The sequence below is a fragment of the Pelecanus crispus genome, chromosome 22 (genome assembly GCF_030463565.1).
Source record: "Pelecanus crispus isolate bPelCri1 chromosome 22, bPelCri1.pri, whole genome shotgun sequence".
Taxonomy (NCBI): Eukaryota; Metazoa; Chordata; class Aves; order Pelecaniformes; family Pelecanidae; genus Pelecanus; species Pelecanus crispus.
The window spans coordinates 2098336-2121838 of record NC_134664.1 but is presented as its reverse complement, the minus strand read 5'-3'; the positions used below and the strand labels follow the sequence as shown (position 1 = coordinate 2121838).

The 23503-nt window shown below is 65.4% G+C and overlaps 2 protein-coding genes across 2 annotated transcripts; one reads left to right on the top strand and one right to left on the bottom strand.

The window, feature by feature from the left end:
* Positions 1 to 910: 910 nt before the first annotated feature.
* On the bottom strand, positions 911 to 14378 carry DEDD (death effector domain containing). The gene is made up of 5 exons (XM_075724373.1): positions 13580 to 14378; positions 6928 to 7306; positions 2376 to 2483; positions 1660 to 1806; positions 911 to 1567 (listed from the first exon to the last, which is right to left on the bottom strand). Exons 2-5 carry the CDS (start codon positions 7250 to 7252, stop codon positions 1191 to 1193), a joined length of 957 nt encoding a protein of 318 aa, XP_075580488.1. The 5' UTR covers positions 7253 to 7306; positions 13580 to 14378; the 3' UTR covers positions 911 to 1190.
* A 3127-nt stretch (positions 14379 to 17505) lies between these two features.
* On the top strand, positions 17506 to 21728 carry S100A10 (S100 calcium binding protein A10). The gene is made up of 3 exons (XM_075724517.1): positions 17506 to 17535; positions 18867 to 19008; positions 21567 to 21728. The coding sequence occupies exons 2-3, from the start codon at positions 18877 to 18879 to the stop codon at positions 21726 to 21728; spliced, it is 294 nt and encodes a 97-aa protein (XP_075580632.1). The 5' UTR covers positions 17506 to 17535; positions 18867 to 18876.
* Positions 21729 to 23503: the final 1775 nt, after the last annotated feature.

The following is a 23503-nucleotide window of genomic DNA, read 5'->3' as shown; positions in this document are numbered from 1 at the left end:
GCTGCAGTAGATGTTTATTTCAAGAAACCCGAAAGCTACAGAGGGAATATGACTGTTATATTGAAGTTTAAAAAATACAGAAGTCACAGAAATTACACCAAGTTGTGCCAGAATTGTCCGTAAGCGGGGAAGGGGGGGGAGGCTGCGTGCCCCGGCGGGGGGGCCACAAGCACCACGAGTCCCAGGGGGGCTGCCCCCCGCCCCGGAGCGGGGTCCGCACCCACCAGCAGCCGAGCAGGGACGGGGAGAAAAACCACAAAACCAGGATGGAGCTGGAAAAAAATTCCCCGCCGCCGGGGACGACAGGCAGCAGTTGGGGGGGCGGGGGGGGGAGAACGGCCATTTCAGGGGCTCTCTGGGGCCGGGGCGCGGGCCAGGTGGCCACGGCCAAGGGCCACACGCTGCCGGCCGCCCTCCGACGCGTGTGGGCAGAGGCTCAGCCGCCCGCTGCCAGCAACAGGCAGCTTGCACTGCCCCAACCTGCCCCTCGTCCCGGTCGCCAGCTGGAGCGGGGAAGGGACGGAGCCAGGCGCCCGCGGAGGGGAGAAGAGGCAGAAGGGACGGGCAAGAGATTTCGGGGCGTCCCTCGGCGCTGGTCCTCCCCCCCCGGCGAGGGGGACACGAAGGCACATGGTCCGGGGGACGCCACGGGGACGCAGCCCGGCGAGGGGGACGGTTTTACTCCTGAGAAACCCACTGAGGCGACGGGGAGAGGGGTATTTGAGGGAGAAATGGGGGGGGACACGCTGCCCACGGGGCATCCCCCGGCACGTGGAGCCCCCCGGGACGGTGACGCGAGGGCAGAAGGGGACAAAGCCACCACGGGGCCGAGCCCACCCCAGCACGAGCCTGTGCCGAGCCCCCTCCCAGCACGCCCAGCCCCGTCACTGACGCGCCCCAGGCAGCATTTTGCCTTTTTTTGTCGTCGTCGTTTTTAATGGATACAAAATAAAAGAGGGGGGAAAAAAAAAAAAAAAAGGAAAACAAAGCGAGAGAGGAGGTGACAGGACAGGAAAGGGGTGAGAAAACACGTAAGCCTCCGGCTGGCACTCCCCGCGGCTCCAAACCCAGAGTTGCACAGTACCGGGTGGGGGTTTCAATCATTTCCTTTTCTTTTAGAAAAAAAAAAAAAAAAAAGAAAAAAAAAAGAGAAGGAAAAAGCTTGGATCCCACCGAGCAGCCGTCGGGCATCAGGGAGCCGTCTGCAGCATCAAGTTCCTCAGGAGTTTCTGGCGCCCAACCTCGTAATCCTCCTCGTCCACATTGACCAGCAGTTTGATGGCTTCGTGGCCCACGGCTTGTTTGAGCGAGTCCGTGATGAAGACGCCCTTGAGGGCTTCCAGCAAAGAGCCGTTGATGTAATCGCGCCAGAACGCGTCGAGGTAGGTGAGCTCTGAGAATTTTATGTCACAGATGATGGAGCCCAGGTCCCGGGATTTCAGGATGGTGTTGGCCTGGTTGAAGCGCTCGAACTGACGCTCCAAGGGGTCCTGCTTGTTGGAGAAGACGTTGCCTTGAAGCGCCGTCTCGTGCTGGCAGTACTCGGCTCGGACTCGCAGGCGGATGTCTGAGGGAAGCGGGGAGGCGGGGGTGAGTGCTCCGGCGCGGGGCCGGGAACCCCCAAACTGCCCCCCGAGCCCCCCTCCCCGAGGCTCTTACCACAGGTCTGCTTCTCCTTAGGGTCCGGCGTCGCCGACTTCCTCCTCTTGCGCTGGCTGCTGAGGAGGGTCCTGCCGCGGCCGGGCCTCTTGGTACAGATCTGGGGTCCCGCGGAGGAGCAGCAGACCACGGGGTGGTGGGGAGGCACTGCGGGGGGGACAGGACAGGGGACGCTGAGCCCCCCCTGCTCTCTGACCGGGGACATGGCCGCCCCCCAGCCCAGGCCCTGCCGCAGCTCCCGGGGCCGCTCGCCCTCGCTGCTTGCGCTCGCCCTCGCTGCTTGCGCTCCAAATCCACGTTTGAGCGCTTCTGCTCCGTCCCCGACACCAAGCTCCGGCCCTCCCCTCCTTTCCGTGCCGCTGTCACCTCCCGCATGTCCCCCCCATCCCAGGATGCGCATCCCAAGGGGCACCTGGCAGCCCCAGGAGCCCGCGCAAGCCCAGAGAGGGGAACCCCAAGTTACCCGCCCGAGACCGAGCCGCCTCCCCGCAGCACTGCTGTTCAGGGAAGGGACGTCGGCGCTCGGTCGTCCCCCAAAGCGCGGGGGTTGCGGCAGCAGGGCCAGATGTCACTTCAGCAGCGGCAGAACCGTCACCGCCAGCCGGAGGCGATCCCAGTGCTCCCAGTGGGAGCAGAGGAGGCAGAAGCGGGACAGTCCCGATGAGCTCCCACAGACCGAACCCCGAGGCCTGGCAGCGGGCAGCAGCCGCACCCACCTGATTTATGGGGGTGGCCGAGCCCGTGCTCCGCCTCGCCGTGAGCTCGGGGCGTCACGTAGCGAATGGACGTCTCCTCCAGGTACTTGTCCACCAGGTCCGGACACACTGGAAGAGAGAGGGGACAGGGGTCCCTTCAGGAGGGCAACAAGGGGACAAGGGGGGACGGGGGTCCCTTCAGGAGGGGGACAAGGTGGGACGGGGGTCCCTGCAGGAGGGTGACAAGGGGACAAGGGGGGACGGGGGTCCCTTTGGGAGGGGGACAAGGGGAGACAAGAGGGGACAGGGGTCCCTGCAGGAAGGGGACAAGGGGACAAGAAGGGACAGGGGTCCCTGCAGGAGGGTGACAAGGGGACAAGGGGGGACAGGGGTCCCTTTGGGAGTGGGACAAGGGGAGACAAGAGGGGACGGGGGTCCCTGCAGGAAGGGGACAAGAAGGGACGGGGGTTCCTGCAGGAGGGGGACAAGGGGACAAGAGGGGACAGGGGTCCCTGCAGGAGGGGGACAAGGGGGGACAAGAGGGGCCTCAGGTCCCCGCAGGAGGGGGACAAGAGGGGACAGGGGTCCCTGCAGGACGGGGACAAGAGGACAAGAAGGGATGGGGGTCCCTGCAGGAAGGGGACAAGAAGGGACAAGAGAGGACAGGGGTCCCTGCAGGAGGAGGACAAGGGGACAAGAGGGGCCGCGGGTCCCCGCAGGAGGGGGACAAGAGGGGACAGGGGTCCCTGCAGGACGGGGACAAGAGGACAAGAAGGGACGGGGGTCCCTGCAGGAGGGGGACAAGGGGACAAGAAGGGACGGGGGTCCCTGCAGGACGGGGACAAGAAGGGACAAGAGAGGACAGGGGTCCCTGCAGGAGGAGGACAAGGGGACAAGAGGGGCCTCAGGTCCCCGCAGGAGGGGGACAAGGGGGGACAGGGGTCCCTGCAGGACGGGGACAAGGGGTACGCGGGTCTGTTCAGGAAAGGGACAAGAGGGGACGGGGTCCCCGCAGGAGGGGGACAGGGGGACAAGAGGGGCCGCGGGTCCCCGCAGGAGGGGGACAGGGGGACAAGAAGGGACGGGGGTCCCTGCAGGAGGGGGACAAGGGGACAAGAGGGGACGGGGGTCCCTGCAGGAGGGGGACAAGAAGGGACAAGAGGGGACGGGGGTCCCCGCAGGAAGGGGACAAGAGGGGACAAGAGGGGCCGCGGGTCCCCGCAGGAAGGGGACAAGGGGACAAGAGGGGACAGGGGTCCCCGCAGGAGGGGGACCAGGCGGGCCCTCTCCCGACGCGGCGGGTGCCAGCGTGCCCTTAAGCAGCGCGGCGGCACGTCGAGCAGCCGTTTCTCCAGCCAGTCCTCTCGGAAAAAAATGGCTTTGGGAGCCAAGCCCCCCCGAGCGCAGCGCAGGAAAGGCTGTTCCATTTGTTACCATAGATACCCCGGGCTGGGAGCGGACCGGCGGCCTTGCACGCACACAGTCCCCCGAGAGAAACTCCGGCCGAGGCGGGCAGCGCCTCTGACACCGCTCCTGCACCGCGGCGGCCGCCGTGCCGGCACGGTACCGGGTCGTACCTACCTGGCGATCGCTCAGACCGGCCCCAGATTTGTCCCGTGCTCCCTACACGAGCTCCTGCGGCTCACATTGGTCTGAGCAAAGGTCTGGGGGAGCAGCCACCGCTCCTCCTCCTCCTCCTCTGCAGCCCCAGCAGAGCGGAGCCGGGCGGGGGGGGACATGGCAACAGCTCCAGGCCATGGGATGGACCCAGCTGCTTGAAACGCTTCGGGAGAACCCGGCGTACACCCGAAATGTTAAGCCTATGTTATTTACCCAACTTCAGCAGACCAAACCTTGGAAGTAACGTGCTGGCAGGGTGCGGGGTTTTGAGAAAAGTCAGTCTGCTGAGCAGAAGCAGCTGCTGAGCAAAGATTATGGGGTGAAAGGAGTTATTTTTGAGGGCCGGGATGTTTTCTGCGGGTTGTTTTTGTCCTGTTTGGTGAGCTCAGAGTGCTGCCTGTCCCCGGGCGGGATCCCTCCCATCCCTGCCGGACTGAAGCCGGCCAAGGTTGCGGATCTCCCTGGCTCCCTCCGCCTTCGCCCAGGCAGCCCCGGCTGCGCTGAGCTAATTTGGGACTTTCAGAGCCATGAATACAGATGAGGCACAAGGAGACAAGACCTCCTGGCTGCTGCAAGGTCTGGAAGGACATGGGAACCAAAAACAAGAGTCAGCTCGTTAAGTCCGGAGGAGACTTCCTTTAACCAATCCATCCCTCCTCTTTAAACGCAAAGCGCTGCACGTTATAAACCACATGTAAGGTGCCTTTCCTTAATAAAGCTTTCTGAAATGCTATTTTTGCGCATTTAATTACAGCATTTCCACCCAAGCGCGGCTGGAGACGTGGCAAGAACGAGGTCTCGCAGGTACGGAGCGCCGCTCCTCGCGCAACGGCGGCGTACGGAAACAACGAACGCCGAGCTCCGGCTCGCCGGCGGCAGGCAGGTATCGCGCTTTAACATCGCTCCGTCCGCCTCACCCTGCAAACACCAAAACCCGGCGCGGGGACGGCTCGCCTGCCTTCACCCACCCAAGGTCCAGCAGCCGAGCGCCCCTTCAGTTTAGATTTTTGCAGCCAACAAGCAAAAAGCTGCTCAAAAGACACAAAAATAATGCTCCAACACCCCCCCCCCCCAAACCCTACACAAACTGGGGGACGCAGAGCCGGGGGTCCACCGTGCACCCCGTGGAATCGGCATCACCGGAAACCTCCCCGAATCCACGCGCCGCACAGCTGGTCGGCATAACGCACCCGCCCGCTGCTTTCCCTTTTGCTCTCGTTTTTCTTGGCTCGGTGCAGAGGAAGAGCGCTGGAAGGTTACACCGGCACCGGCAAACAGCCTCCCATGCCCTGCTTGCACCGAGCCGCGGTGCCGGCTGCCCTGCGAGGGGATCCGCGGGCAGCGGAACAGGTTGGGATCCATCCCCGGCGCAGCCACGTCCGTGAGCGGCACACAGGGCAGAGCGCGCGCTGCCGGCTCCCAGAAAAGGCCGGACAACGGGAAAATCGTCCGGCCTGAGCCGGCACAGGCTGTGGGTGCCAGCAGGGCTGCCCTGCGCTCAGGCTGCATCCCACGAGGTCCGTCAGGGAAGTTTCTGGCGTTTTGGAGCAGCACAAGGCAGCAGCTGCCACCAAAAGCAGTGTCCCCGGCCCAACATGGGTTAAGAAGCGACTGAGCAAAAAAGTTCATTTTCAAGCCGCCCGATCCAGTTTCCCCAGGCAGGACGGAGGCCGCAGGCAGCGTGGGACCACGCTCCCGGTGACAGCCCCAGCTCAAAGGGCTTGTTCACACCGGCGCTGCCGTCCCCCTCCTCTCCCCCCCCGCCCCAAAATCGGGGAGTTTTTAATGCCTGCCTCTACTTGTGCTCACCGCTTTCCCAAGCGCTGGCGGGGAGCAGCACCGTTGCCCACGGTGTGAGCAGAAACTGAGGAGACTCAGCAGCCTGGAACTGCCAAGAAAGCCCAATTATCCTAATTTAAAGAGAAGATGCAAATTTCAGAGGTTGAATCCTGCTGGAGCGGCTGCCTTACGCATCCCCTGCAACAAGTGCGCTCTCCTTCACAACTCCTCCGGTTCTGGTTAATCTAGGTTATGTTCTTTGAACTGTAAATTGAGGGGTTTTTTTGCCAAAAAAAAAAAAAAAAAAAAAGGCACGGGGCCAAGCCGGTGGAGGGCAGGTGATCAGCTCGGCCTGGCAGCTCCATGAAGTGACTGAAAACCCAAATTACCCAGATCCGAAGGGCCAGGTCACTGCTGGGGTCTCCAAGCCAGGAGAGAGCAAGGGGAAAAGGGGGTGGCCGAAAGAGGAGGGTTTGGGGCATCCCACTGGAAAATGGGTGAAGAAAACCCAAATTCTGAATTTGGACAGTGGTTTCTCGCTCCGGCCTCTCTGTGTACTTCTCACCGCGGGACCAACAGCGCCAGCCCAGGGAGGACAGCAGTCACCTTCCCAAACTTGCCTCAGCCCCGAGAAGATGAAGTTTCCCCCGAAGCCAAGGGCGCATCGAGCACAGCAGCCGCAAGTTTCCCCGCACCCTCCCGGCTCCTTCCCGCTCCCCGGCACGGCCCCATGGCTGCCCACGGCATCTCGCCCCAGGCGGGGTGACTTTGGGCTGAAAGGAGCATTCCCCTAAAAACTAGAGATGAGCAGCAGGAGCTGGGAGAGCCAGGAGTCGGAGGCCCGGAGCTGGGAGAGCTGGGAGTCGCGGAGCTGCACAGCACACAGCAGGAATCCCAGCTCTGCCACTAAAGAAAGGAGACCTCAGCGCTTGCCAGAAACGAAATGAGGCTTTAACTCCCCAAAACCGTGCATGGGCGCTTGCTAAAACCCTATAAAATACCCTTTTGCCTTCTCTGCCTGCATTTCCCCGCTGTCCTGGCAGCCGTTTGTCCCTACAAGCCTCAGGGTCCTTTAACCACTGCGCCTCCAGGGCATCAGCGAGGAGAAGCAGGAGACGGTGGCTGAATAACGAAGCTCGCTTCGTTAGGGAGCGGGCCGGGCTGCGTCACTTACCGGCCCGTCGCCTCTTGAGGGTGACGTACGGCAGCAGGTCGTGGCGAGTGATGATCCGCAGCAACTGCAGCACCTGTCGGAAGTTGGTCTCGTCGCAGCGGCCCTGCCGCTCCAGCGCCAGCAAGAAGTCCCGGCCGCTGCGGATCATCCCCCTCTCGTAATCGTCGATCACGTCCACGAAGAGGAAGGAGAGCACCCGCACGTCCCGGTGGGTCAGGTGGGTGCCCACGATGTCGAACATGCGGTGCAAGCTGTAGAGCCCGTGCTCCCGGTCGCCCCGTTCCTCCGGCCAGGCTTGCGCTCGGCTCCGTTTGAAGGCGGCCATCTCGCACCGCCGCCGGCACGCACCGAGCTGGGGGCTCCTCTTAGTGCCGCAAGCCTAGGAGACAAAGAGGGCCGAGAGGCTTTAGAATAGAACAGAACCATCGAATCGTTTAGGTTGGAAAAGCCCTTTAAGATCATCCAGTCCAACCATTAACCTACACTACCAGGTCCACACTAAACCAATCAAGGGTAGACTAGACTAAACCATGTCCCCAAGTGCCACCTCTGCCCGTTTTTTGAACACTTCCAGGGATGGGGACTCCCCCACCTCTCTGGGCAGCCTGGTCCAATGTTTGACCACTCTTTCCATGAAGAAATTTCTCCTAATATCCAATCTAAACCTCCACCGGCGCAGCTTGAGCCCATTTCCTCTCGTCCTATCGCGGGTTACTTGGGAGAAGAGACCAACACCCTCCTGCCAGGAGCTGCAGAGCGATGAGGTCTCCCCTCAGCCTCCTCTTCTCCAGGCTAAACACCCCCAGCCCCCTCAGCCGCCCCCCACCAGCCCTGTGCTCCAGACCCTTCCCCAGCTTTAATCCCTTCCCCATCGATACTCGATTAAAAACCCCGCTCCGCATCCCTCTGTCACGTCTCCGCGCTCGGCAGCGACTCGTCCTCTCCTCTGCCAGAGCATCTGACACCAGAAATCAGGAGCTGGGTACCAGACCGCCAGCACCGGGCTCCGCCAGCACCGCCGCGTCTCTGCCACGTCAACTTATGAACCCAAACACCGCCTGGCAGAGACACCTACGAGCTACGGCGCTCGGTGGCAGGGCTCCGGGCCACAGCCCAGGCGAGGACCGGCGTCCCCTACCCCAGCAGAGCCCCCGCGTCCCCCGGCAAAGCCGAGCGGGCAGCCCGACAGCCCCAGCTAAACCCTCCGCCGCCGCACCGGCGGGCACTAACCGCGCAAAGCCGTTCGGCGCGGCCGCCGGTATCGTGCCGAAACATCAAGGGAGAAGCAAATCAGCCGCTCGGCAGGCCCTGACCTGTTCGGCTTCAAAGTCGGAGGAGAGCGAGCCTCGTCAGACTGGCTTCAGCGGCCGACTCGGGGCTCACCCTCCTCGTCTCAGCAGGTTTCTCACCCGGTTACGGGCCCCCCCCGGGGAAGTTCCTCATCGCTCTGCCGTCACCCGGCTCTCTTTCAGCAGCACCGACAGCTTCGTTTCTTCACCCAGAGCTGCGGGGAGTCACACACCCGGCTGAAAAGAGGAGGGACCTTCAGGAATTGCTACCCTTGTCTGGCCTCCTTGGGGGATCGGGCACCGTCACAGCCAAGCGGGTGGCATTATGGTGCGCCGCACCTGGGGACGGCACCGTGCCGCTGCACGGAGTCAGCCGCGATCCACGCCGGCAGCCGGTGACGAGCCGTTCGGCAACGCCAGTCGCTCAGGGCACGCGGCGACTGGGTTAGGAGTGAACCGCACCGCACGGCTTGCCGGGAGCGGGCTGGGGCGACCCGCAGACCCGGGGCACCCCCCAGAGCTATTCGGAGGGGGCTTCGGACCCCCCAAAGTGCGTTTAAGCGCCTGCAGCGTGTCCCAGGCTCGGCGCTGGTGGTAGCACCTGTGCCAAAAGGGCACCTGCCCCGGGCACGCCCGCGGCGTGCCGGCACGCATGCCACGCAGGGGAGTCACGCCGTCGTTGCATCAGGGATATACCCTAAAACGACGGCCCTCGTTAATTTAACCGGGTCAGGAGTTCTCCTCCCCTGCGGGACGCCGGAGCAGTGGCCGCAGGAGAGCCGAGATCGCAAGTCTGATACCACCCCTGCAGTTTTCCAGCCAGGGTCCGGCCCCGAAATCGGCGGCTGCCCGCTCCGCGCGGCTCCGGGCTCCCTCTCCCCTCCAGAGAGCTGACCCGAGCCCAGCCGGCGTCACCGCAGAGCGGCTTTGCCTGGTTACAGTTCCCAAAACAGCGAGGCGGCGGTGTAAACACGGGACACCGGCAGGAATCTCCCGTCTATTCCCGGCACAGCCCGTGACTCACGCTCTGGCCCCGGGCAGGCAGAGGAACGGGGAGCCCTTGACGGGGCCTTGTCTGCGCTCCGGCGGCCACCCATCCAACAGGGCACCGGCAGGGTTTTTAAATTCCTACTGTAGAATGCAAATAGCTTAAATTAAAAATGCATTCAGCGACTGCTGCTCTGAAATCGGTCCGACGCAGCTCTGACTGCTCTAGCTGGGGAGGAGATGGCACTAAATACCATATAGGTTCCCCCCCCCGAATAGAAAAGTCATGTAAATACAGCTTCTAGTGAAGATATTTCTCGGTACAAACAGCCCGTAGCCATCTCCATGCAGGAGAGAGGGGAGAAAAAACAGAATAAAGCACCCCAAGTTCTTCTCCAACAGCTCCTCCTGCCCCGGGGGCCGAGCCACATCAGCTCCACGGAGAAGTCGGAGCACGCTGGGCTGCAGCCCGGCACATCCCGGGAGAGGGAACGGATTTCTCCGGTCTTGCAAACCCTGCAACAGCCAAGTTTTGGAGAGGCCTTTACCAGGAGCTGGGGCTGCCTCACGACAGAATATCAACGGGCAGCACACGGTAATTGCATGACCACAGAATAAAAGCGTAAAAAACAAAAAAAAAAAATTCAGATAAACAATCCTTAATCCTGACGGTCAGTGTCGTGAGCAGAAAAAACAGAGAGCAACCAAAGCGTTTGCCAAAAGCCGCATTTCCAGCTGACGGTAAAGCCCCCAGCGCTCCTCGGTCACATCCAGCCCGGTTTTGGTGCCGCGGCACCGGCGTCAACGGGTAAAAGAACCCACACGCCGCTTGTTTGACAGCCCGGCGCCTCGAGCAGCCGCCGGCCCCGCTCGGCTCGCACCCACAGCTCTCCCTCTGCTCCCACCCCGCCGGCGGGCTTTGGAGGTGTTGCACACACGCTCCGGTCCGGGGTTTTGCAGCGGGGAGCTATAAATATTCCTGCAGAAAGTAAAATACAAAAGAAACAAGCAGAGGAGGTGCAAGGCGAGGTCTCTGCTTTCTTCCCAGCGTTCTGTAAGCAGCTCTGGGATAAAAAGCCGAACGTAAACCGCACACCCACTTACCAGCTAATTGCCTGGATATTTACAGCACAACACCTTGCCGGGGCAGCCCCAGAAACCCAACCTCTGTCCCCAAACCGGCGCCTGTCCCACCTGCCCCGCACCACGGAACCGGGAGGAACCCCCCGAACCTGGGCAACGGCGAGCGCCCGGGAGCCGCTCTCTGCGACCCTCTGTTATAGCGTTTCATTTAAAACATCTCATTTTTCTGCAGTCTGTTTTGCCGAGCGCCAAACTGCATAAACCCAAGGGCAGAAATTAGGCGCTATCTTTTGATTATTTAGTACCAACCACCCTGGAATTACGTTGTTTTTTTTTTTTTCTTCCAGGGAAGCAAAAAAAAAAAAAAAGCAATTTGACTTCGTGCTGCCTAAACACAACAAGAAGATATTCAGCAGAAAGAGACTTCGGCGGGGGGGGGGTGGGGAAGTACTGAGTCCCGGGGGGCAGTTCCTTATAGCTGCACCACCCAAAACCACAAAAAGCTGTTAAATTTATTTTCAAGCAGGGGATTCCAGCGGTGGCTACTTGGAAGAGATCCCCGCTTCCCCTCACCTTTGGCTCTCCTCCCACCTTAAACCCACAGGATCGGAAGGCTGGAGTGCTTTGCTGTGCACGTTAAAAAAAAACCAACCTAAAATCCTTTTATCTTCCTCAAGGAACGGCCCCATCGTGAGCATACGGAGCGGGAAAGATCTCCCAGAAGACGGCGAGGAGCTGCCCGTGGCCCGGCTCGCTGATCACGCCATGGGTCTCCTGTACCGGGGCAGAAGTGACAAGACCCCGCAAACACGTCCCCGAAAACCCCTGCCCACGAGCAGCACAGCACAGCCGCTCAGGAGGGGACTCTCCTCAGGAGGAGACCTTCCACAGTGCTCCAGAAGCATTCAAATCATTTAAGGTGAACAGGAAAAACAAGCTTTTGGTGCCTACAAAGCTCCGAAGTTAATCAGTCCAAGCCTTACTCAAACATCTGACTTAACCCGTGCGGATGCTGGGGATTTTTGCCGCTGAGGTTCAGGTAACTACCACAAAAACCCACCGCCCGACAGCACATTCCTGCCCGGATTGGCACGGAAGTCACAAAATACCAACTTCAAGTCGAAATTTGGCTTTGAGGCGAATTTTCCAGAGCAGCCCTATCCCGGCCTCCTCCGGCCGGCACGCTGCAAACAGAGGCGAGGGAGACACCTCCCGTTTTCGCTGTAGTCGCGTTTCGCTGTAGTCGCGTTTTCGCTGCAGACCAGACCCCGTCCCGCTCCGCTCGGGCGAGGACCGGCCGCGGCACAGCCAGGTGAACGGCGCGGTGGAGCCCGGGCAGAGGCGCGAAGGCCGAGGCAGAACCAGAACCCAAACGCCAGCTTTCCCAAGTTTACCAAAGAGAAGGAAACGCAGAGAGAAACAAAAGGGCCGAACGCTTCGGTTTCGCCGCCCCAGCAGCACTTAACCAGGTTTCTTCCTCTCCTCTTCAGACACCTTCACCGTGAAACCGCCTTTGCAAAAACGCAATTAGTCCGGAGTCGTTCCGGCTGCCCGCCTTGCCCCCGCTCTCCTCCCGACAGCTCCATCGCGCCAAAGCCGCCTTTCTTCCTTTGGGAAAGGGCTCAGCCGCCCCGCAGCTCCCCGCAGGCACGCGGCGAGCGGAGGGCACGGATCCCGTCTGTCGGGACGGCAATCCCGGCCCCGAACCTCCGCCCGCAGCCGGCTCCTCGCCCAGGAGCCCGGGACTGCGCCAGACGGGCCACGAGCTCAGGAGCCGCTCGCCGAGGCCACTCGGTTGCTGCTTTTTTGTGGGATCAAATACCTGGGCACACGGTCGGCAAATCTTCCCGACTGCCAGGCCGGCAGGCAGATGGGACGCTGCCCGCGGCGTGGCCACCCCAACACCCGTCCCAGCACCCTTGTCATCCCGAGGCATCGCACCCATGGGACAGGTAACCCCAGCTGATGAACTCACTGCAGGACAAGACGGATTAATGAAAAAAGCGGGGATACGAACAGTTCCTGCTCCGCAGAGGACGAAGCGATCGAAGGGAGCTGAGAAGAAATAAGATTAATCCATAATTGTCCTCTTTGGAGGGCGGTTTTTGATTTTTTTTTTTTTTTTTGGTCCTCCCCTCTATCGCACTTTGTATCTGGGTCAGCGCTGGTGAGGGGACAGCGGGTCTGAGCCGGTACAATAACACCCACAGGGCGGAAAAAAAATCCTAAACCCACCGCTAATTACAGCAAACCTCCCAGTCCCAGCCCAGCAAAACACACTTGATTTCCCCGGCAGAAAACGAGCGTGCACAGCCATCCCCCGGCACCCCTTGGCAGGGAAGGCCGGAGAAGGAGGAAGCGCTCAGCCACGCTGCGTCACCGGACAAAGTATTCGTAACCCCACGAGAACGAGCCAGATGCAAAAATAGTTCTGCTGTAGCAGTTGTTTCAGGGTGGGATTGGAGGGGGGGGTGGTGGTGCATGGGCTTAGTTGGGGGAAGGGGGATTTTTATTTTTAAGTGCAGAAAGTGCTTTTCGCTTCCATTCATCGCCCCGTCCAACCCCCGCCACCTCAGTTAATCCCCCAATCTCATTTCTGCCGCAGAGTGGCAACTACAGCCTTGATTTCCAACGCCACTAACGCCCGCCCCGGCAAAGGGACCCCGCAGAAACCTCTCCGGTTACCACCGGGGTGCCAAGGCGGAGCACCAGCAGCCGGGAACGGTGCCCGCGCCACTGCACACCGACAAAAATCCTACATAAAAATCCCAAAGCTGGAAACTCCCACCAGGGCCGGAGCTGCTCTCCCAGAGCCTCCCCTACGCCGGCGCGTAACCGCCCGCGACGCTCGAGCCATGGAAACGGGAGCGCGAGCAGGGGACGTGCCGTCACCGACGTCAGCCAGGCAGCGCCGCCGGGTCCCCTCCGGAGCCCTGGATCGCGCCCAGCGGCTCATCGGGAAGGCACCGGGCAGCCGGCTTTACCAATCTTGCCCTTTCCATCAGCAAAAAAAGACGCCTGATCGGGATTCACCTTGCAGCCGAGCTTCCCAAACTTTTCCGAGCCAGGACAATTAGGCCAACCGCAGAGTTATTAACACAGGCAGGTGCCCATCGGACCCGAGATGTAAATCTCGGCGAGGCCGGGCTCCGTGCGCAGAGGACTGAGCCTCTCCCGATCCGTCCTGACCGCACAAGGCTCACCCGAGCAGCTCCTTACAGGAGAGGAGGGATGGGAGAACGGTTAGTACATTAGGGAAAAAAAATAAAAAATATGCATATAGGAACACCCACCTTAGCGAGGAGCTCTTCTGGTCTTGCTTATATCCACGATTTGAATAGCGGCCAAGCGAGAGTGTTTTTAAGAAGTCTTCTATCCCCTTTTCTCCTTGATTTTTTAAAATAAACTACCCGACAAAACCACGGAAGCTCCTGCTGAGAGTTTCACGTACGGCTCTTGTAGCGGGGAAGCCAAACTTCCAGTCAGGTATCGGTGGTCAGTGTTAAAGCTGGTCGACTTGCCAGAAGCCACCCAATTTTTTTTTTCTTTCCCCCAAAACCTTCTTTTTTTTTTTTTTCCTACTTAATAATTTATTGACATGGAGAGGAGGAAAAGGAAAGTCCAGAACTCACCCTGCGCTCTCTAGGTCATTTCTTTTTTTAAAGACAGCATTCCTGAAGAACTAAACTCCCCTGTTGCCTTCTTACCAGCGGGAGAAGCCGCCCTCACAAGCCCAGGCGACGGGCAGGGTGCTCACAACACCTTAAACCTCGGTTTGCTTTCTTAGTATAGCAACTCCTCCAGAAACTGGATCGGGTTAAGTGATAAACCTTAATAAAAAAGCCAAGAGAAGGTCACCTGAACTGGGTTATTCGTTTAAAATTCAGCCCATACCTTCTCCTTCGCGTTTACTCACAATTAGAGCGCTTGTCTCCTCCCCACCAGCTCCTTAAGACTAGCTTATCTCCCAGGGGAGAGCCTGCTCCGAAAGCGGGGCCCAGCGCCGGGGCACCCCGCTGCTGCGGCCCAACCTCTGCAGCCGCGCTGCCCTACGCTGGTATTAAATGCTAAAAAATAAGAATAAAAAAAAAAAACAAACCCCTTCTTGACTCTCCCAGCAGTTCCACTTAAAGCTCCCAAAACACAGCGCTCAACCACCAAAACAGGGCAGCCCGAAGCGGGCTGGGGCTCCGCTGCGCCGCTCGGTTCCTCCCTCCCCGTTACCGGCACATGCCGCAGCGGCCCGGCGGCTCCCGCGGCCCCGGCTCCGGCCTCCCCCCGCGGCTTCTGAAAGCCTCAGTCCGGTAACCGCGGCTCGGGGACGGCCCCGTCCTCCCCCGCAAGGCCCCGGGAACGGCAGGGGCGGGGAGGGGGCCGCCGGCCCGAGGGGGTGGGGGGCTCCGCGGGCTGCCGAGGGGAGCGGCTCGGCCCCGCGGCCACGGCGCTGCGGCCCCCCCGCTAGGCCCCCATCCCCCGGGCACCCGAGGCCTCTCCTGCGCTGCCCCTGCCCGGTACCGGGCCGCGCTGAGCGGGCGGGGTGGGGGAAGGCGGCCTGGGCCCGGGCCCGTCCCCTCACCCACAGGGACCGCCGAGGCCTCCCTTACGCCGCCCCCGCCATGCCCGCCGGCTCGGCCCCCGCTCCGCTGTGCGGGCCCCGCTGGCGCTGCGGGGCTGCCCGGGCTGAGGGCGCCGCGGCCTCCCCCTCAGGGCCGCCCCAGGCTCGGCGCCGCCATGTTGGCTCCGTCCGCTCCGCTCCCCGCTCGCAGGCGGCCGCTCCGGCGCGACGCAACATCCGGGGCCTCGGCCCCGCCCCCTGGCGCCGTGCGGCCCCGCCCACATCCGGGCCACGCTCACCTCGCCGCCCTCACTCCCATTGGGAAAGCTGGGGAGCGCGGCGCCCTCTTGGATAAGGGCAGGAGGGCGGGCCCATCCGGGTCACCGGCCGCCGGCTTCGGTGCCATTCGGCAGCATTGGCGAACGCCGCCATGTTGGGTGAGGGCAAGATGGCAAGGCCGCCACGCCCTTAGGGCACGTGGGGCCGCGGCCGCCATCTCGGGAGAGGGCAGGCGGGGTCCGCCGGGCGCGGCTTCGCGCCTATTGCGGGGCATGAGGGGGAGCCGCCATCTTGACTGAGGGCAGAGTGGAGGAGGGGGGGCGCCGGCGCTGCGAGGGGGGGTGTCGGGGGGGGTGTCCCTTGGGGGTTCCCTGGGACTGAGGGGGGTCCTTGAGGCCAGGGGGAGGCTGGGGATTGGGGGGGGGCTGTGAGAAAGGGGAGGCCCTTGGGGGGGTTGGCTGGGGGGGGTGCTGAGGACAGGGGGCTCATGGGGAGAAGGGGGGGCCATGGGGACAAGGGGGGGCCATGGGGACGGGGGGTGCCCATGGGGACAGGGGGGTCCCTTGGGGTTTGGGGGGGCAAGGGGGGATTCCTGGGGCTTGGGGGAGCTGGGGGGGTCCCCTCTGTACGGGGGGGTCCTTGGGGGGACCCTGGGGACAAGGGGGGTCCCATGTGGACAAGGGGGTCCCATGTGGACAAGGGGGGCCACGGGAACAGAGGGGTCCCTTGGGGTTGGGGGGGGCAAGGGGGGATTCCTGGGAATTGGGGGAGCTGGGGGGGTCCCCTCTGGACCGGGGGGGTCCTTGGGGGGGCCCTGGGGCCAAGGAGGGTCCCTGGAGAGGGGGGGATCCCATGGGGACAAGGGGGGTCCCATGTGGACAAGGGGGGCCACGGGAACAGGGGGGTCCCTTGGGGTTTGGGGGGGACAAAAGGGGATTCCTGGGGCTTGGAGGAGTTGGGGGATCCCCTCTGGCCGGGGGGGTCCTTGAGGGGACCCTGGGGACAAGGGGGGGCCCTGGAGAGGGGGGTTCCAATGGGGACAAGGGGGGGCCATGTGGACAAGGGGGGGCCATGGGGACGGGGGGGTCCCTTGGGGTTTGGGGGGGCAAGGGGGGATTCCTGGGAATTGGGGGAGCTGGGGGGGTCCCCTCTGGACGGGGGGGTCCTTGGGGGGACCCTGGGGACAAGGGGGGGCCCTGGAGAGGGGGGGTCCCATGTGGACAAGGGGGTCCCTTGGAGTTTGGGGGGGGCAAAAGGGGATTCCTGGGAATTGGGGGAGGTGGGAGGGTCCCCTCTGGGCGGGGGGGTCCTTGGGGGGGCCCTGGGGACAAGGGGGGGCTCAGGCCTGCGGCGGGGTCCCCGTGCCCCCCGCCCGGGCCGCGCAGGGAGCCGAGCCCCGGGTGCTGCGGGGGCGGCGGGGCGCCCCGCCACGCGCAGGGTGCTGCCCCGGGGCCCCCGCCCCAGCACCCAATTAGCCGTAATTAGCCGGCACGCGCCGGGGTGGCGTCCCCGCCGGGGATGACGGAGGGTCCCCGGGGCGGAGGGGGTGAACACGGGGTACCCCAGGCCCCCGAGGGTGGGGGGTGCTGGGGGGGTCCCCGCTGTCGGGGGAGCAGCTCGGGGAGGCAGAATGGGGGGGGCGGGGGGCATCGGGGGGGGGTGCGGGGGGGCAGGATGGGGGGGTCCAGGGGTGCGGGGGGGCAGGATGGGGGGTCCGGAGGGTGCCGGGGGGTCCGGGGGGCAGGATAGGGGGGTCCAGGGGGTGCAGTGGGGTCCGGGGGGTAGCCTGGGGGGGCAGGATGGGGGGGTGCGGGGGGCAGCCCGAGGGGTGCGGGGGGGCAGGATGAGGGGTCCGGGGGGTGCCGTGGGGAGCGGGGGGGGCAGGATAGGGGGGTCCAGGGGGTGCGGGGGGCAGCCCGAGGGGTGCGGGCGTGCAGGATGGGGGGTCCGGAGGGTGCCGGGGGGTGCGGGGGGGCAGGATAGGTGGGTCCGGGGGGGCAGGATAGGGGGGTGCAGGGGGGTCCGGGGGGCACCGGGGCGGGCGGGGGGGTCCGGGGGGCGGCTCGGGGGGTGCGGGGGGGGCAGAATAGGGGGGTGCGGTGGGGTCCGAGGGGCACCGGGGCGGGCGGGGGGGGCAGGATGGGGGGTGCGGGGGGGCAGGATCGGGGGTGCGGGGGGGGGCAGGATGGGGGGGTCCGGGGGGTGCGGGGGGGGGCCGGCGGATGCGGGGGGGGGAGGCCCCGCGGCGGAGCGCGGCCGGGCGGGGAGCGGTGACTCAGCGGGGCCCCCCCCGGCCCCCCCGGGCCCGGCCCCCCCCCCCCGGCCCCCCCGGCCCGCCCCCGCCCCCGCCCCCCGCCGTGCCTATCCCGGGCGGCGCCGCTCCCCGCCACTGCCCGCGCCGCGCCGCTCCGCACCGTGAGTACCGCAGCGGGGGGACCCCCGCGCCCCCCTACCGGGGCTGCGTCCCGGCGGGGACCCCAGCCCTGCGCCCCGCTTTGGGGGGGGCCCAGCCCTGCGCCCCGCTTTGGGGGGGGGGCCAGCCCTGCACCCCTCGTTTGGGGGGGGGGGCACCCGGGCGTGCCCCCCCCACGCGTGGGGAGCCCCAATCCTGCACCGCTGCTGGGGGGGGGACCCCAATCCTGCACCCCTGATGGGGGGGACCCCAATCCTGCACCGCTGCTGGGGGGGGACCCCGATCCTGCCCCTCCCGTTAGGGGAGGACCCCACCCTGCCCCCCCCCCCCCCAGGGGGACCCCCGGGCATTGCCCACCCCCCCCTTGAAGGGCCCGCACCCCGCTTTGGAGGGGGACCCCGAAAATGGGCGCCTGGGCCAGGGTTGCCCCCAGGGTCACCCCGCCCCCCCAGGAGGTTTGGGGGGGCCCGCGGGGGGGGGGGGTGGGGGCACATCATCCCCAAGAGAAGCCCCCGCACCCCCGGGGGGCCCCATCCTGCCTGGGTTGGGGGGGCCCAGGGCCGGGCTGGGGTCCCCGGTGCTGAGCGGGACGGCCCAGCGCTGCCCCACCCCACCCCCCCGGGGCCCCCCCAAGTTTTGGGAGGCGAAGCGGCGGGCTGGGCCAGTTCCTGTTTCGGTGGCGGGTGGGGTGTGGCACTGGTGTCCCCAACCCCGTCCCCAACCCCGTCCCCAACCCCGTCCCCCGCCCTCCGGCAGCCCTGGGGTTGGGGGGGGGTTGGGGGCACCGAGGTTGGGGGGTCCTGGCGCTGGGCGGGGGGGGGGGCGGGGAGCAGCGGTCCTGTGGGGCAGGCGTGTGCCCACGCCGCCGTCACCCCACGCCACCGTCACCCGCATCCCCGCCAGGCCCAGGCATCCCTTCCCAAAGTGATGGGGGGGGGTCACCCCCTTGGGAGGGGGTGTCACCCCCTGGGGGGGGCTGCTTTGGGGCTGCCCCCCCCACCCCGTGACCCCTCAGACGTGGGGAAACTGAGGCAGAGCTGCTTTGCGCAGCACCCCCCCCGGCTCAGCGGGGTTCCCCAGGGTGCCCCGTAGCGGGGGGAGGGGGGGGGGGGGGGGGACACGGGGCACACCCGCAGGATGTGTCCCCCCGTCGTCCCCCCCCCGCCCCGGCCCCACCCTGCGGCTGCGGTCCGGAGCTGAGTCATTCCCAGCGGCTGGAAAACCGCTCACACGTGTGATGAGCGGTGCCAGCCTCAGCCCGGGGCCTGCCAGCGGGGGCGGGGGGGGGGGGGGGGGTCCGGGTGCGTGGCTGAGCTGTGCCCCCCCCCCCCAGCCCCCCAGCCATGCCGTCCCAGATGGAGCACGCCATGGAGACCCTCATGTTCACCTTCCACAAGTACGCGGGGGACAAGAACCACCTCAGCAAGGAGGACCTGCGCGTGCTGATGGAGAAGGAGTTCCCCGGCTTCCTGGAGGTGGGGGCAGCGGCGGGCCCCCGGGGGTGGGGGGACCCCCTGGGCACCCCGGGATCGGACCCCATGGCACCCCAGGATCAGACCCTATAGCACCCTGGGATCAGACCCTGTAGCACCCCGGGATCAGACCCCATGGGCACCCTGGGATCAGACCCTATAGCACCCCAGGATCAGACCCGATACACCCCAGGATCAGACCCTATAGCACCCCGGGATCAGACCCCACAGCCCCCCAGGATCATGCCCCCCGGCCCCCGAGGATCAGACCCCACGGCCCCCCAGGATCAGACCCTATAGCCCCCCAGGATCAGGCCCCCCGGCCCCCCAGGATCAGACCCTATAGCCCCCCGGGATCAGACCCCACAGCCCCCCGGGATCAGACCCCACAGCCCCCCAGGATCAGACCCTATACACCCCAGGATCAGACCCTATAGCACCCCGGGATCAGACCCTATACACCCCGGGATCAGACCCTATAGCACCCCAGGATCATGCCCCCCCGGCCCCCGAGGATCAGACCCTATACACCCCGGGATCAGACCCTATAGCACCCCAGGATCAGGCCCCCCGGCCCCCCAGGATCAGGCCCCCCCGGCCCCCCAGGATCAGACCCCACAGCCCCCCAGGATCAGACCCTATACACCCCAGGATCAGACCCTATAGCACCCCGGGATCAGACCCCATGGGCACCCCAGGATCAGACCCTATAGCACCCCGGGATCAGACCCCACAGCCCCCCAGGATCATGCCCCCCGGCCCCCGAGGATCAGACCCCACGGCCCCCCAGGATCAGACCCTATAGCCCCCCGGGATCAGACCCCACAGCCCCCCGGGATCAGACCCCACAGCCCCCCAGGATCAGACCCTATACACCCCAGGATCAGACCCTATAGCACCCCGGGATCAGACCCCATGGGCACCCCAGGATCAGACCCTATAGCACCCCGGGATCAGACCCCACAGCCCCCCAGGATCATGCCCCCCGGCCCCCGAGGATCAGACCCCACGGCCCCCCAGGATCAGACCCTATAGCCCCCCAGGATCAGGCCCCCCGGCCCCCCAGGATCAGACCCTATAGCCCCCCGGGATCAGACCCCACAGCCCCCCGGGATCAGACCCCACAGCCCCCCAGGATCAGACCCTATACACCCCAGGATCAGACCCTATAGCACCCCGGGATCAGACCCTATACACCCCGGGATCAGACCCTATAGCACCCCAGGATCAGGCCCCCCGGCCCCCCAGGATCAGGCCCCCCGGCCCCCCAGGATCAGACCCCACAGCCCCCCAGGATCAGACCCTATACACCCCAGGATCAGACCCTATAGCACCCCGGGATCAGACCCCATGGGCACCCCAGGATCAGACCCTATAGCACCCCGGGATCAGACCCCACAGCCCCCCAGGATCATGCCCCCCGGCCCCCCGAGGATCAGACCCCACGGCCCCCCAGGATCAGACCCTATAGCCCCCCAGGATCAGGCCCCCCGGCCCCCCAGGATCAGACCCTATAGCCCCCCGGGATCAGACCCCACAGCCCCCCGGGATCAGACCCCACAGCCCCCCAGGATCAGACCCTATACACCCCAGGATCAGACCCTATAGCACCCCGGGATCAGACCCTATACACCCCGGGATCAGACCCTATAGCACCCCGGGATCAGACCCCACAGCCCCCCAGGATCAGGCCCCCCGGCCCCCCAGGATCAGACCCTATACACCCCAGGATCAGACCCTATAGCACCCCGGGATCAGACCCTATACACCCCGGGATCAGACCCTATAGCACCCCAGGATCAGGCCCCCCAGCCCCCCAGGATCAGGCCCCCCGGCCCCCCAGGATCAGGCCCCACAGCCCCCCAGGATCAGACCCTATAGCACCCCGGGATCAGGCCCCCCGGCCCCCCAGGATCAGGCCCCCCGGCCCCCCAGGATCAGACCCTATACACCCCAGGATCAGACCCTATAGCACCCCGGGATCAGACCCTATACACCCCGGGATCAGACCCTATAGCACCCCGGGATCAGACCCCACAGCCCCCCAGGATCAGGCCCCCCGGCCCCCCAGGATCAGACCCTATACATCCCAGGATCAGACCCTATAGCACCCCGGGATCAGACCCTATACACCCCGGGATCAGACCCTATAGCACCCCAGGATCAGGCCCCCCAGCCCCCCAGGATCAGGCCCCACGGCCCCCCAGGATCAGGCCCTATAGCACCCCGGGATCAGGCCCCCCGGCCCCCCAGGATCAGGCCCCCCGGCCCCCCAGGATCAGACCCCACAGCCCCCCAGGATCAGACCCTATACACCGCAGGATCAGACCCTATAGCACCCCGGGATCAGACCCTATAGCACCCCGGGATCAGACCCTATAGCACCCCGGGATCAGACCCTATACACCCCGGGCTCAGAGCCCGTAGCGCCGCCGGGACGGGACCCCCGGCCTCCCCCGCCAGCTCGGCCCCCAGCACCCCAGGGCCCAGGGGGTCCCGCGGGCGGGCGCAGCCCCCCGGCCGGGCTGAGGGGCCCTGACCCCCGGCCCCGCGCCCCCCAGAACCAGCGGGACCCGATGGCGCTGGACAAGATCATGAAGGACCTGGACCAGTGCCGGGACGGCAAGGTGGGCTTCCAGGGCTTCTTCTCGCTGGTGGCCGGGCTCACCATCGCCTGCAACGACTACTTCGTGCTGCACATGAAGCAGAAGGGCAGGAAGTGAGGGCAGCGCCCGTGGGTGCTGCCTGACACCCGTGGGTGCTGCTCCAACACCCGTGGGTGCTGCCCCGACACCCGTGGGTGCTGCCCCGACACCCTGGGGGGCTGCTCTGACGCCCCGGGGGGCTGCTCCCACACCCTGGGGGGCTGCTCCCACACCCATGGGTGCTGCCGCACCACCCGTGGGTGCTGCTCCCACACCCTGGGGGGCTGCTCCCACACCCATGGGTGCTGCTCCCACACCCGTGGGTGCTGCTCCCACACCCGTGGGTGATGCCCCACCACCCATGGATGCTGCCCTGACACATGGGGGGCTGCCCCCACACCCTGGGGGGGCTGCTCCCACACCCGTGGGTGCTGCCCTGACGCCCGTGGGTGCTGCCGCACCACCCGTGGGTGCTGCCCTGACACCCGTGGGTGCTGCTGCAACACCCATGCGTGCTGTCGTGACACCCTGGGGGGCTGCTCCCACACCCTGGGGGGCTGCCCTGACGCCCGTGGGTGCTGCCCTGACACCCGGGGGGCTGCTCCCACACCCATGGGTGCTGCCGCACCACCCGTGGGTGCTGCCCTGACACCCGTGGGTGCTGCTGCAACACCCAAGCATGCTGTCGTGACACCCGGGGGGCTGCTCCCACACCCGTGGGTGCTGCTCAAACACCCGTGGGTGCTGCCCTGACACCCGGGGGGCTGCTCCCACACCCGTGGGTGCTGCCCGACCACCCGTGGGTGCTGCCCTGACACCCGGGGGGCTGCTCCCACACCCGTGGGTGCTGCCCGACCACCCATGGGTGCTGCCCTGACACCCGGGGGGCTGCTCCCACACCCGTGGGTGCTGCCCGACCACCCGTGGGTGCTGCCCTGACACCCGGGGGGGCTGCTCCCACACCCGTGGGTGCTGCCCGACCACCCGTGGGTGCTGCCCTGACACCCGTGGGTGCTGCTGCAACACCCAAGCATGCTGTCGTGACACCCTGGGGGGCTGCTCCCACACCCGTGGGTGCTGCCCCCCTCGCCACCCGTGGGTGCTGCCCTGACACCCGGGGGGGCTGCTCCCACACCCGTGGGTGCTGCCCCCTCCGCCACCCGTGGGTGCCGCCCCCCAAGGCCTGGGTGCCGCCCCCCTGCCCCCCAATAAAGGTGTTTTGTACTACGCCGGAGCCACCTCGTGTCTTGGGGTGCCCCCCCCAGCCCCACCCGTGGGGTGACCCTGGCCGTGGGTGCCGGGGCTGGGGGGGGAGGTGGGGTCGCGCGCCAAGGGGTGCAGGGGCTCTATAGGGCCGGGGGTCTATAGGGGCTGGGGGGTTCAGAGGCCCTGGGGGGGCTGTATAGGGAGGGCGCTAGGCTGCTATAGGGGCTGCACCGGGCTGTATAGGGGGTCTGCAGCTGCCCTGGAGAGCTGTGCGGGGGTGTATAGGGGTGTATAGGGGCTGCGTGGGGTCTATAGGGGCTGCACCGGGCTGTATAGGGGGTCTGCAGCTGCCCTGGAGAGCTGTGCGGGGGTGTATAGGGGTGTATAGGGGCTGCGTGGGGTCTATAGGGGCTGCACCGGGCTGTATAGGGGGTCTGCAGCTGCCCTGGAGAGCTGTGCGGGGGTGTATAGGGGTCTATAGGGGCTGTGTGGGGTCTATAGGGGCAGCACCGGGCTGTACAGGGGGTCTGCAGCTGCCCTGGAGAGCTGTGCAGGGGTGTATAGGGGCTGCGTGGGGTCTATAGGGGCTGCACCGGGCTGTATAGGGGGTCTGCAGCTGCCCTGGAGAGCTGTGCGGGGGTGTATAG